Here is a 14,085-nt window from a genome sequence, read left to right as displayed (position 1 = left end):
TCTCTTTATTTCTTATAATATTCTGTTTGTTTCACAGATGACACAGGTTTTTAAAGTTTAATAATTGACTATGAAGTGAATAATTTTATATTTTCAAACCAAGTTTTAAACGTGGGAGCATGTTACCACTTTGCAAACATGTAGCAGAGTATAGCAGGAGGGATACTTTCCGTCTAAGAGTGAATATATGAAAACAGAATGTTACTTCCATTTTCCACTGCAAATGCAGGGCCCATTGTAAATAGGTAGTGTCACATCTTTGCACAAGACACCAGGTAATGGAGACTGCTGTGCTCTTAACTGAGAAGGTGCACAAGGAAGATGAGCAATAGATGGTCTGAGAATAATGAACATTAGAACTGAGAGAGCCGCTGCATCAGAGCTCTGGAGTAGGAAACCCCATGCAGCACTGCCTTCCCATCCAGGGAGATGAAGTCTGTGCCAGCAAGGCACAGGATGAAGCCAGATCTGAAACCTGTGAGCTGTGCAGTTGTCTGTAGATGCAGTCTGTGGGTGTCTGTGCATGCCCCCAGCTTTGGGAATAGGTTACAGACCCACCGAGGTGGTGCCAGACAGAACCAGCTGGCTGCAGCCATGCTGCTCTTGGCACTGCCAGAGTCACAGTGGAAAATACAAACCAGGCAAGGAGGTTGCATTAAGGTTTTTTATGGGTTACAGTGCCAGAACTTTTCAAATAGGATCAAATAGCATGTTTTTTAAATACCTGAATGTTTAATTCAGTTATTTAAACCAAGCATTTCTTTGGTTTTTGATGACCCCTGGCTTTGCTCAGTGAGCAGATCAAGTCCTGCATGCTAGTGCTTTGTATGCCCAAGCCTTTCTTTTTCTTTTTACTTTTAGTGCAAAATACACAAGTGACATCTAGTGGGGATATGTTGATAATGATGCAAGTTTCTCCATACAGTCATGTCTCTGCTGAATGTTCACCTGGCCTCTTTTTCCAGAACATGTGGGAGGACAGGCAAAAACTGTAGTTTCTCACTGTCTTCCTGAAGGAGTGATTAGAATAGCTTGTCTTTCTGAAGCAGACGGAAGTGCAACAACAGACTGGCAAAGAACAAATGTGCTAATGTAGCATATTTGATGTGGATTTCTTGAACAGGCCTGTCAGCTGAAGACTGAAACAATTACTTATGAAGAGAAAGAACAACAACTTGTCAATGACTGTGTAAAAGAGCTAAGTATGTGCCTACTTCTTTATACCCTTTTGAGATAGGTCAGTAAAAATCTGAAACAGATCAGTCAGTCATGTTTTTCTGTGGTAGTTATTTTCCTTTTACAAATGGTTATGAGGAGAAAACTTCTGGGCTGAAATTTTACAGCAGAAAATGTTGGCTGAAAGCTAATTTTTTCTCATTTAAAAATAGTTTTGCATTGAAAGTGTTCAGTCTCCTTTGAAGCATGAGCACTTGATGCCTTTTTGGTTGTGCCTTACTGTGTTTTTCAAAAATACCTTACTGTGAATTGGGGGTAGGATTTTGCTGAAGCAAGTGATGTTCCAAAAGAACATCTTTATGCTTACTTGTCTGATTTTGGGTTTGTGATGTTAATTTTGATTACTTCTCTTAAAGGGGATGCAAACATCCAGATTGCCAATATCTCTGAAGAGCTAGCAAAGAAAACTGAAGATGCTGCCCGGCAGCAAGAAGAAATCACTCATCTTCTCTCTCAGATAGTCGACCTGCAGAAAAAGGCAAAAGCTGTAAGCAATCCAGTTGAGACACTACTGTTGTTATTTGCTACTAGTGTAACTGGAGGACAGATTAAAATCCTCTCTGTACTAGAGCCTAAAGGAAATATTCCACCTTCCTTATGTGGATGACCTTGTTTGGTGTTTAACATCTGGCATACTTGACTAGAAAGCATCAATTTATTAAATGATGCATAGATGGTTTCTCAAATGCAATAGTTAAAATTCTTTTAAATATTAGATACAAAACTCTGCTCTGAGTTATGTCGGTGAGACAAGTGTCAGTGCAAGTATTTCAGTGGGCACATACTTGTTTGGAGGTTCATTTAGCAAGGTGCAATCTAATGCTGCGTGTTCTTGTGTAAACATTTTAAACGTGTAGATAATTATTGCTGTGGAGGAGAGGTGAGAATAGTTACAATGTTGCTAATTATCTGTAGTACATAATACAAATATCACAGGACAAAACATCACAGTATTTCTAACATTTTTGGCATATTTTAGTGTGCAGTTGAAAATGAGGAACTTGTCCAGCATCTGGGAGCAGCTAAAGATGCCCAGAGACAGCTCACAGCTGAGGTGAGTACATTACTTAGTAAAACAATAATTTAGTAGCTGAGCAATGACTGTTCACTTTGCAATGAGAGGTTCAGTCTGAGTTGGATCAGAAGTATTAAATAGTTTTGCCTGTGTATATGGAATGAAGGAACATTTATGTTCCTAATAGAGTTCAAACCCTTTTCTTTCCTATTCTCTGCTCCTTCAAATGACACACATTTTGAAACACACAGGCTTATGGGCTGTACAGGAACACATTTAGAGGTTGACTTCTCTAGGCTGCTAATTTCTGCCTGTTTTAACTAGTGAGATAACATGGAAGAGCTCTGTTTGTTCAGTGTATAAACATAAGGCCGTCCAGTACTTCACGTTGTCTTATGGGTGCTACATTTGCATGAAAAAAAATTTACAAGATGGAATTAATAGAGCTTGATCCCTTTAGGATGTGTCTTGCACTTGCACTACTTGGTAATGAAGATGGGAATGGCCAGAGAAGCTTTCCAGTGTGTGGAGCTTTTGTATCTGTGGTGCTCAACAAAGATTGGGCTCATGCCTCACCATTGCTTTCTTAGGAAAGAAAATGAATCAGATCTCTTTGTCTAGACCAAATAGCTTAGTTTTATGAAAGTTGGAATGTGGTGTTTCAGACTTATGCTCCTTTGCCAAACTTAGTTGAAGTGGCTGATGAACTCAAAAGCTGTGAGGGCAGACAGACATCTGTAGACAGAGTGATTACGTAAGATGTGTTTCCTGAGAAAGCTAAAAATAAGGCATAGTCTTAGGCTGTTGAAAGCTATACGTGTATATGTATTGTTTGCATGAAAGTCCTGGCTTTAGAATTCCTAAGTCCTTTGGACCATTGGAGAATGTCTTGTCCTCAGACCATGGTGTTTGTCACTGTGGTCATCATGGCACTGATTAAGCACTAAACCTGATCAGACTAAAGATGCTTTTTTAGCTCTGTATCTTCTCCTTGTCAATGGTTTCACATGGAAGGAAGGGAAAGGAAAGGAAAGAAATGGAGCAAACAGTTCCTTCCACATTGTTACCCTCCCTGCCTGCCTTCCCATCAGTTATTAATGATCCTCCAGTGATACTCAGTTGTTGGAGGTTGATTCCTTTAAAGTGGGATATTCTTCCCTACACTATTATTGTTTACCAGTATTAAAAAAAAAATTGGAGAATTTTTGTGGTAATAGTGCACCCCATGAGGTCTTGGACTGTTTTCTCTATGTTACAGTTGCGAGAGCTGGAAGACAAGTATGCAGAGTGCATGGAAATGCTTCATGAGGCTCAAGAAGAGCTGAAAAACCTTAGGAACAAGACAATGCCAAATGCTATATCACGACGGTACCACTCCCTTGGTCTCTTCCCTATGGTAAGCAGATTTAAGGGAAAACCTGCACACACCAAGCAAAGGAAGTGTGTTTGCATCTGACTTACAGCTTCAGGGATAGGATGCTAGTCTGAGATAAGCATGGGTGAAATGTGTATTTGCATAGTCTTAAAGGATACCTGAGTGATCAGTTTTGCAAACCTGGTTCTGAAACAGTGGTGCTGTGCAGCTCTGCTGCAGTGTTATGTACAGCCTGCAGCTGTGTATGCTTATGCTGTGAAACCTGGTTAACAGGTTAAGCATTAACAAGTCCTTACACACTTCTATACATCTTTGTTAGGCATCTCCTGTACTGTGGTGGCTGATGTTCATTTGGACCTTGCTGTTTGTCTTCAATTTCCTTGGAGATAAAACTTCCTAATAACATAACTATGGTTTCCAGACCTGGCATCTTTCTCATCGTATATGATATACATTTTAATTCTTCAGTCTAAACCTCTGAACAGGGTTAAAAGCAAAACGTTTTGTTTTATAGTGACTGAAAATTCAGTGGTTCATTAAAAGAATGTTAGTTGTTAATCTGTATTATGGCAACAAGTTATGGTGGTTTCTCTGGTGTTACCAACTTTCTTTACCTGATTTCATGTGATTATGACATTTAAAACTCAGGAAGTATGCAGTACCCTCAATGAAATGAAAAAAAAGAGCGGATAAGAGTGTGTGCAGTAACTTGCTCTGCATGCCTGAAAGTAGTTAGACCATTGCCTCTAAGAGTAGTTAGATTACTTCTGAAGGCAATGGTACCAGTGGCTTCTTTTGAAAAACATTAATGTAATCATGCAGCAAAATCTGGCCTGCCTTGTCTTACTGCTGAAGAAGAAGACATTTTATTTGTGCCCACAAGAAGTAAATTGCCAGCAAAGGCTTAGCTTGCCTTTTTGTGCTCCCTTCTGAGACTGAATGCAGGCCAAATCAAAGTGCAGACATTTAATAATACAAGTTGTGCTTGCAAAAATAATACAAATTGTGCTTGCACAAATACAGCTGAAAGCTGTGAAAAGTATGTTTGTGCTGAGAGAGGTTTATGTTTTTTGTGTGAAAATGATTTTCAGACATTGAATCATGGGACAAAAGATCATTTGAGTTTGTTAATGTTTGATAGTAAGACCCTGCACCCAGCAGTAAAACTTAGTGACCAGTTATGAAAAATTGATGGCCTGTTACCTCTAACCTTATGGAGAAAGTATATAGTGCTTTATGCCAAGAATCATGTCATTTTTGTTGATGGGTAGATATTGCTGTGGTTTGTAAATGAGAACATAAAGAGCAAAACTTTATACATGAAAGATGAGTGTTGCTGGAGATGGAATTCAGTCTGGGTAGCTGGATCATGTTGTTGCCTACAATACTTTATTAAGGTTTTTAGGCAGATATTATGTATCATCAGATGGTACATACTGCAGGAAAATGAAGCCATATTTTGTCAGTGCTTTAAATACCTACATTAGTTTTCTAGTCATTTTACATATTTAAACATTCCTTTTTTTCTTCTAGAAATACTCTTCATTATTTATTATTTTGTATAAGTAATTTATTATTTTCTGTCATGCCAACCTATTAATACTATGATATTTGTTTCTCTCGTGCTTATTTTTAACAGGATTCTTTGGCAGCAGAGATAGAAGGGTCAATGAGGAAAGAACTGCATTTGGATGAACCCGACTCTCCTGACTTGGCGTACGACTGAAAAGAATTGTTTCCTAATAGATTGGTTATATCTGAATTTAATTATTTGATGAGAAGAGAAGAAACAGGAAATAGTTAAACTAGATATTTAGAAAGAAATATTTCTAGCTGAATGTGAATAATAGAGAGAAAGGAAAACAAAATGCCTAGTTTTTGGGGCGTTTTATTTTCTCCTAAAGCTGCTAAACACCTATATACTGGCTTTGCTTTGTCTTGTAAATTTCTTTCCTCATTGGTGAGTGCTGAGAACGAGAGGACACAGTCTCAAGCTGCATCAAGGGAGATGCAAGTTAGAATTAAGAAGGAAGTATTTTACAGAAAGAGTGGTCAGATACTGGAATCATTTACCCAGTGAGGTGGTGGAGTCATCATCCCTCGAAGAGTTCAAAAAAAGACTGTATGTGGCACTTGCTGCCATGATCTAGTTGAATTGTTAGAACATGGGTTGGACTTGATGATCTTACAGGTCTCTTCCAACCTTGAATTTCTGTGATTCTGTGATTCTGTGTGTGTTACCATGCTAGATTTCTTCAAGTACCAGTTAGAGGAGGAGTTCAAGTTCTTGGTGAGTTTTATAACATAAGTTACCAGGTTGATGTAATCCAGTTTTTAACAGGAAGAACATCAGGGCAGTAAGGGATTTGGAATGGTTGGGTACTTAATGTGATGTCCATTATGCCTGTGCTGAAGTTCTGTTGAATTAAACAAGACAGTAGTTTGAAACATGTTAAGTGCTTGCGACAGCCCCAAAGCTATAGATAGATACAGCTTGGCAGAAATGGCCTCCCTGATGCCAGTTGCATGTGTACTCCAATAGGTTTATCTCACAGATTTGTACAAAGCATGGATTGTTTAATTTGAAATAAGTTAATCCAGTTTACAGGGTCTGTTACAGAAACACAGTTTACAAAACAGGAGAGTCAGGCAAGGTACAGTAGGCACTTCCAGAAACCTTCTAATTGCATTTACAAAATGCCTGATGCATGCACTGACCTTTTCTGAGCCTGAGCCAAGAACTGCAAATGAGGCTTTGACAGAGTGAAATGTTAGTTGGAAAAATGTAAGATCAGAAAGTTGTGAGCGTGCTCAAACCCCATAGGATCCTTTCATCCTTTCAGTATAACCTTAACTTAAAGCTAGTTTAACTTCTTTAGAATATCTTATTTACTTTGCCTGTACCAGAGGAGGATACTTTTCTTTTTGGTCGCATTACTTGTCTTGGTTTTATTTATTTGTGCAGTGGTAGTAACTGCAAGCTCCATGGGACTATTTATTGATAAATACTCTTAGATTCAGCCTCATAAAGATATACTGCTATGGACCTGGAGCCTCCACACAAAGGGTGCAACTGTTGAGCCCCCATGGACAGAAGGAAAGAAATTTAAATGATATTAAATAGCCTAAGGCCTGCAGTCACTGTTACAACCTGGCAGTGTTACCTTTCAGATAGAAGAAATGCGCTATCCTTGTGTTCAACCACTGTTGAACTGTAAAATAAAGCAGTGGTGGCACTGCTGCAGTGTGATGTAGGGTAATTTTATTCTGTCAAGAAATTTCTGCTGAAGTGTCATCTGATGTCAGTCTTGAACCAGGTGAATGAAGCTTGTTATGGTATAAAGACAATGGTGATAAAGAGTGAACTGTAGAAGTAGGTCAAATATTAGGTCTCCAGCCTTGACAGCCTCTCTCTCAAGTCCTGGTCCATTATATGTCTGGGATATTTTTCATTTTTTTAAAAGTGCTATTTAAGGGGATTGGAAATTGATTTCAGAGAGAAAAGATACAGGACTTGCTTGCATGGAGATACTCAGGAGAGTACATTCAAATCTCCTTTAAAATGGATTAGTCATTTTATAGTTAAGAGTTGAATGGAGATCAATTTTGGTTTTTAAAATGTTATTTTTACATAATGACTTTATGGCACTTTTAGCTGACGTACTGAAATGCTCTTTCAATTATTTTTTGTTACTATTTGAAAGGGTCCATGCACATGATTGTCACATGTTCTATCAAAAATATTCTAAGGTGATGGGAGAATTATGTTGATGGATTGAATGTAATGGCCACACTGTAGCTAGTATGGGACCCTACTCATGCTACTTTACAGAACTATATACAAAACCAAAGTGTTTGATAGACCTGCAAATAGGAAGGGCTGTTAATATGCTGTTACCCACAAACAGGTAACAGCTTCTCATGGTAATAAGTTACTGAGTGATTATTAACTGTGTGTGTGTTTTGCAGCCATCAGAAGCGGGTCTTCGAGACGGTGAGAAATGTCAATCAAGTTGTCAAGCAGAGATCCATGACTCCGTCACCAATGAATATCCCAGGCTCTAACCAGTCCTCTGCTATGAACTCAGTCATTTCTAGCTGTGTCAGCACTCCACGTTCCAGTTTCTATGGGGGAGACATCTCTAACATTATGATAGACAACAAGACCAATAGCATCATCTTAGAGACAGAGTCCTCCGACAACGGGTCAGTACCAGAGCACTGGAATTTGCCTTTTCTTTCTTTCTGACATAAAGGTAGTGTTCCTGTTTTCCTCCTTTTGTCTTATGTAGTGCAGTTATCACAGTGGCATACGTCCTCAAAGTCTATTTTGTGCTTATAGTTTTTGGACACTCAAGTTTATTTAAAAAATAAAGCTTTTAGAAAGTACTGTGTATCGATCAGTGTCTGCAACTCAGACCCGTTCTGAGATGCAACATCACCAGATGATGTAAAACCACCCTTTGTTTTTATCTGTCAACACTTAAAAATAATTAAATTTTCACCATGTTACATAAATACCAGGGAGTTCTGATTCCAGATGCAGCTACAGTTAACTGTTTGGATCCTAAAAATGAATAAAGTGTGCATCTGTAGATTACCTAATATGAAAACTTACAAACTAAACCAATCAGAACTTTGCTTTTTTTAGCTACTTGTCTCTTCTTCCAGTACAGCTCCATACTATATGCTGTATATACTTTTCATTAAAATGGCTTCATTTTTCAAAACAATATATGTTTGTCAGTATAATATACTCTTGTGACTCACTGTGGTGTTCTTACAGCATTGGCCCTTTAACATGGGGCCTGCTTACCTGAGTTTACATAACTGTGAGAGAGACACAGCAAGTAGAAAACTGTCACCTCTTTGTAGGAGGAAGCTCTTAAGTAAAGTGCAGGTTTCCAGGCAGAAACTAGGACTCAAAATTTTTACTATGAAAGAGAAACAGAAGACTGATGTTTGCCTTTGAGCTCTTCAGATGAGGAGCAAGTTGCTCCCAGACACAGTAATGTAAAGGTACTGGTCAGTGTCTCAAAACTGTCATATGTAAGTCTAAAACATTTCTAACAATGTGTTTTTTCCCTCCCACCATTTTTTTTTTCTGTGTCCCCCTTTATGTTTTAGAAATGAAGACAGGATGAAGAAGCCTGGAACTCCAGGGACTCCAGGCTCCAGTGACCTAGAGACTGCCCTGCGCAGGCTCTCCCTCAGGCGGGAGAATTACCTCTCGGAGCGCAAGTTCTTTGAGGAGGAGCAGGAAAGGAAGTTGCGGGAACTGGCAGAAAAGGGAGAACTCCACAGTGGTTCCGTTACCCCCACAGAGAGCATCATGTCACTGGGAACTCACTCCAGATTTTCAGAATTCACTGGATATTCAGGAATGTCTATCAGCAGTCGCTCCTACCTGCCAGAAAAGCTTCAGATTGTGAAACCACTAGAAGGTGATAACAAAGGGCCTCGGCCTTTATCTGTTGTTATTAGTGACTCTTTGTGGTCCCTAATCCATCACCAGAAAGCAGGAAATCTTTGCAATACATACTCTTTTTACTTTAGAGACAGTACTCCACGCTGTTGGTTTGAGATCTTCTAACTAATATATTGTTCCACAAGCCTTAAAAGTGTTAGGAAACAAGCCCAGCCAAAGCAGTAAAATCAATATTGCAGGCCACACGTGCACATCATCAGTGCAGCTTTACATCCAACCTAAACGTTACCATTTCATAATTGGAAAAGGAAGGTGGATAAGGCTATGAAATCTAAACAGCAAGAGTTCTGTAAATTAGTATCTGGAAAGTCTGTTACCTACTTCAGTTAGTCCAGTTAGTCTCATAAGACTCTTACAGTGATTCAAAATTATCTCTGGACTTAATGGGTTGTTTGAGTGGTCACATGATTCACTATGGCTTTGTGTTTCATGTGTGAAGTAGGTGGGGATTTTTAAAGTCAAATTTCCTTCATACATTGTCTCAGAAAAAGGCAAGATAGAGATAGATGATAGTCAGGGTTAGAGCTGCATTTCAAGGTTCATTTCAATAGACTGTTTAAAAAAAGTTGTTAAAGCAAATGTAGTGTAGTCTGCCTGGCTTTCTTCAGTTGTTTCAGGTTGTAGCTGGAAGTTAGTTGAGTCAATTCCTTCAGATTTTAAACCAAATTAAGTTTCCCTGTAGTACTTCACAAATACACTAGGTAACATCATTTAGGTTGGCTTCTCTCTCTTTTTTCCTTTAACAGAACTCTTGTATTACACTGCATTATGTGTGTTTTAATTGCAGAAGTTTCTTTTTTTTTCATCTATTTAGAACAAATTTATTTCATTTATGAGGAGCATATAGCATGGCACGTACTCAGAAGCAAAAATAAGCATTCTTATGTCCTGAAGAAAGTGATGTACTGTATCAACCTATTCAAATGAAACTTAGCAATAGCACACAAACCCATACTCTTGAGCAGATTTGAATAGTTTGTTTTCATGGCTGCTTTTAAATGGTCATAAAAGTTCTTGTACCAGATGAGGGAAAGGATGATCCCACTTTGTTTCAGTTTCTCGTTGCTACCACTGTAATAGATTTCTGTCACCATCCCATTATATCTGCTTTTGTCTTCCAATAAACTCTTAAAGTCTTTATCATCTTTCTATCTGTCTGGGTTTTTTTTTCCCCTTGGTTTTGTTAAATGTTTTTACTGGGTCATTTCTCTCTTGAAATTATTGCACCTTTTAAAGTACTTCCCATGTTTGGTTTTAGATCTTATTTGTAGCATGTTTGTGTCTGCCTGTTTCATAAATTTTGTGGTTTTTAACTTTTATTAACTAAAAATCTTCATGATTTTGTTTTTCATTTCAGCTTAGTTTATTTTCTGAGTATTTTTCATGAACCTTAGCTTTTTTTTCAACTTCATGGACGCCTTCAGACTAATGGGGAAAAACAGTCTGCTGTACCTGCAGACTGCTATAAGTAGCTGTGTCTTTGGTTTTATTACTGTTTTGAGTGCTCATGTCAAAAAACAGGAAAAAAATAGTTCAATAATAAATTTGCTATAGGTTAATGACTTCTGCTTCTTTAAAGCAATCTTTTAAATCCCCCAGGAAAAAAAAGTGGCACAAAAACTAAGAAATTAATCTTTTGCACCTTTAAAAATCAACACATGCTATCTTTTAGTCAAACAGGAGGATTGCTTGATGTGACGTGTTTTATAGTCCAGTGAGATTTGTTTTGTTTGGTTTTTTTTGTTTTTTTAACTATGCACCTGTGACTCGTTGTGTCATAAGCACAAAATAGCGCTATCTGTAGGAAAACTAAAAACTGGGACTGACTGTGTCTTCAACCACTTCACTACAATTGTAGGAGCAACACACTGTGAATTTCTAAGCTTTCTCTGGTGCTCAAAGCCTATGTGCAATCATGCAGAGATACCAAGAATATAGGAAAAAAGTTTGCTTTATTCCTATACTTATTTTGTTCTTATTCCTTCTTCCTTCAGTGGCATGTCCCACTCTTACACAGTAATTCCCTAATGCCAACTGTTTCTGATAATTTACAAAACCATCTGGGACTGAATGTAGGCCAAAGAAGTGTTGTATTTCCCTCTTCTTTTGACTTCTGCAACTTTCTCTTTTTATTGGGGATTTACAATTGTTGGATTCCCTTGTACATTTGTGTTCATTTTCTGTATAGGAAATTAAAGCTCCCTTACACACATGTTGTGAGATCAAGACTAGTGTCAGGTATACCTTGTTTATGACGGCGCTAAGGCCATTTTGATTTCTGTAGTTTCAATAGAAATGTTAAAACTCAATATATTTTGGTAAATATATTTCCTATGGGAAAATATGGGATCTATATTTAAAATGAAGTGCTTCTATTCTGCTGAGTTTATTTTAAGTATAAGTTTTGGTGTGCTTTATGGTGAAAAAGATTACATCTCCAGAAGTAAGCATGTAGAAGTTAATTAACTTTTTTATAGTTGCATGCAGTGCAGAAAGAAATTTTTATTTCCTTTGTTCTTTAATTCTTGAAATAGACTGACAGAAAACCTCTGCTCTTAGGTTAAGGCTTGACAATATCTATCACTTCTTCACATTCTGGGGGATTTCTTTTACATAAAAGGAAAAAAAACTTGGCCTTTGTGATAATTCAGAAGTAAACACAAGTTATAAGGATGTCTCTTCTCCCATTTTGGGGTTGTAATAGTTTCTACTTCTTGAGTCTCGAGGGTGCAAATTTTCTCTAATTTCTCTAGATTTATTTAAATAAAAGCAAAAAAAAATAGATAGGATCATTAGCCAAAGTAATCTAGCAGATCCATTTATTCTGAGCTAAAAAATTACAGATCTTAAAAAGTGAGATAGGCTTAACTAAAATGCCACCCATTGTTCCCAGTCATTCTAGAGAAAGAGTTTTTCCCTGTTCACTTCCTATTTACAATAAGTTTCCTCGTGCAATATGTGAAATGGCAATTTTTCTCATTCCACAGGATTTTTTTCAGATTGAAAATGTATATGAGAGCCACTCCTTCTCTAGTTATTACAGTTGTTTAAGCTTTTACATACACCATGTAATGAATTGAATATTCTTGGACTTTGAATATGGATGAGACATTTGTGTGCCAGCTCTTTGAATGAGTGGGTATTTCACTTTGCAGAGAGGCAACAGGAAAAAGACTGCAAAAAGTGCTCTGATTTGCAGGCAGAGGTGAAAAGAAGAAAATTTTGTTTGTGTCATATGACATATGTGATTTTAAGTCAGAGTTTTCAACACAGTGATGGTGGGCACACAGGAAAATGCAGACCCCAGTGTTTAATTGCTACTTGAGGAATCAAATAAATTCTCCCTTGATTTTACTGGGTCCATCTCAGTGTATATATTAATTTTTCCTCATCCATTGCTGTTTCTGACTGTCTCCTATTAAACCTTGAATATTGAATGCTCTTCTCTGTAAAATGCACCTCCCTTTTCAAAACATTTCTCTGCCAAGGATGAAGCTACAGGTACAGTAGCATTTAGTTATGTAGTAGTTGAATTCCTGTAGCCTAGGGCCCACACAGACATTTAGCCTTGACGTGTAGTTCAGAGCTGTGTATCTGCTTACACGTGCCTGAAGTTGGTGGGGTTTTCTAACATATGGTACAAAGCTAAAATTGCTGTGCAGTCTGTGTGACTACTGTCCTCCTGTTAGCCACTGGCAGAAAATTCTGGCATGTTTTCAGCACTTGCCTTAGTTTGAGCTTAATGCGGGAATATGTGGTAAATGTTCCTCTTAGAGCTTTCTGTGATGGTGCTCAGATCAACTGCTACAATGTAAATTCTTTCTACTCCTGCTTAATCCTGTGAATTGAAGTGGATGAGGATATTTACAGGGAGGGGATGTGCATGTGCACAAGTGTGCTGCTTCTCACCACCAGGCTTTGCATAAGTGCTGATGTGATCAGTTTATTACGCACTGGTGTGGAAATGCTGAAGATAGGTGAAGCAGTTTTGTGCTGTAGCATGTCTCCCTAGACACATTAAACCCAGAAACATTAAAGGTTTGGAGCTCCCAAACCTTTGGTCTTCTGGATAAATTAAGTGGGACTTTGTGTTTTAGGTCTTGGATTGCTTACTAATTGATTTTGGTTGTCTTTCTGTTCCCTTTCAAGGTTCTGCCACTTTGCACCACTGGCAGCAGCTGGCTCAGCCTCACTTGGGTGGGATCCTGGACCCGAGGCCCGGGGTTGTCACTAAGGGCTTCAGGACCCTAGACCTGGACCTGGATGAAGTGTACTGCCTTAATGACTATGAGGAAGATGAGACAGGTGACATTTCTTACAAGGGCCTAACTACCTCGACGCCAGTTCAGCACACAGAGACCTCAGGTGAGAGGTCACAAGCACAAGTGACTGTTTCAGAGAACAAGAATAACCCCCGCCAATCTCAGGCTTTCACAGAGGAGATGCAGGAGCCCGCGACTGACGATGATGAGGGGTCTGGTGAGGGAAACTCATTAAGTCCAGTAAAACTGACATCTTTACAGGATTTTGATTACTGGGCCATTCTCACGTCTCTTCAGAACAGCATCCATAATATTGCTTTGTGTGTAGCATCTGCACGATAGTGCGTGCAGTGGTTAGAACATAACCATTCTAACATTGGCTCAAAATTCGTTTCTTTGATAATCTTTTGATTTGTTTTTCAGTAACAGCATCTGTGGTCAATATTTTACTCTATTTTGATAAGAGAAGGCTGCTAAAAGGAAGTGGTTCATTCACAAACCTTTGTGTGGCATGTATTCAACATGTGTGTTTATTTAGTGCGCACTCTGAAGTGTGTGTAATGTACAGATTACTATATTTTGTATTGCTGTAGTGCAGATACTCTTCTGACAGTTCATAAGAGGTGATGCCATGTTTTAGATGTTTGTACTTTGGGAAAAAAACAAAGACTAAATGATTGGTGCACTAAAGGTTCCTCCATCTTGCCTT

The 14,085-nt window shown here is 38.3% G+C and overlaps 1 protein-coding gene across 4 annotated transcripts in view; it reads left to right on the top strand.

Moving 5' to 3' along the window:
- TRAK1 (trafficking kinesin protein 1) overlaps window positions 1–14,085 on the top strand; it is a 102,833-nt gene that overhangs the window by 73,547 nt on the left and 15,201 nt on the right. For 2 of the 4 annotated variants that reach the window (XM_059476335.1, XM_059476351.1), the window contains 8 exons: window positions 1,124–1,202; window positions 1,593–1,723; window positions 2,216–2,290; window positions 3,510–3,647; window positions 5,266–5,342; window positions 7,596–7,832; window positions 8,754–9,070; window positions 13,264–13,593. In XM_059476335.1, the coding sequence (XP_059332318.1) occupies window positions 1,124–1,202; window positions 1,593–1,723; window positions 2,216–2,290; window positions 3,510–3,647; window positions 5,266–5,342; window positions 7,596–7,832; window positions 8,754–9,070; window positions 13,264–13,593 (1,384 nt within the window). The remainder of the gene's footprint in view (window positions 1–1,123; window positions 1,203–1,592; window positions 1,724–2,215; window positions 2,291–3,509; window positions 3,648–5,265; window positions 5,343–7,595; window positions 7,833–8,753; window positions 9,071–13,263; window positions 13,594–14,085) is intronic. The other 2 variants (XM_059476342.1, XM_059476359.1) reach the window with 1 other exon arrangement.

The sequence above is a fragment of the Ammospiza nelsoni genome, chromosome 1 (genome assembly GCF_027579445.1).
Source record: "Ammospiza nelsoni isolate bAmmNel1 chromosome 1, bAmmNel1.pri, whole genome shotgun sequence".
Classification (NCBI taxonomy): domain Eukaryota; kingdom Metazoa; phylum Chordata; class Aves; order Passeriformes; family Passerellidae; genus Ammospiza; species Ammospiza nelsoni.
This window is presented reverse-complemented; position numbering and strand designations above follow the sequence as displayed.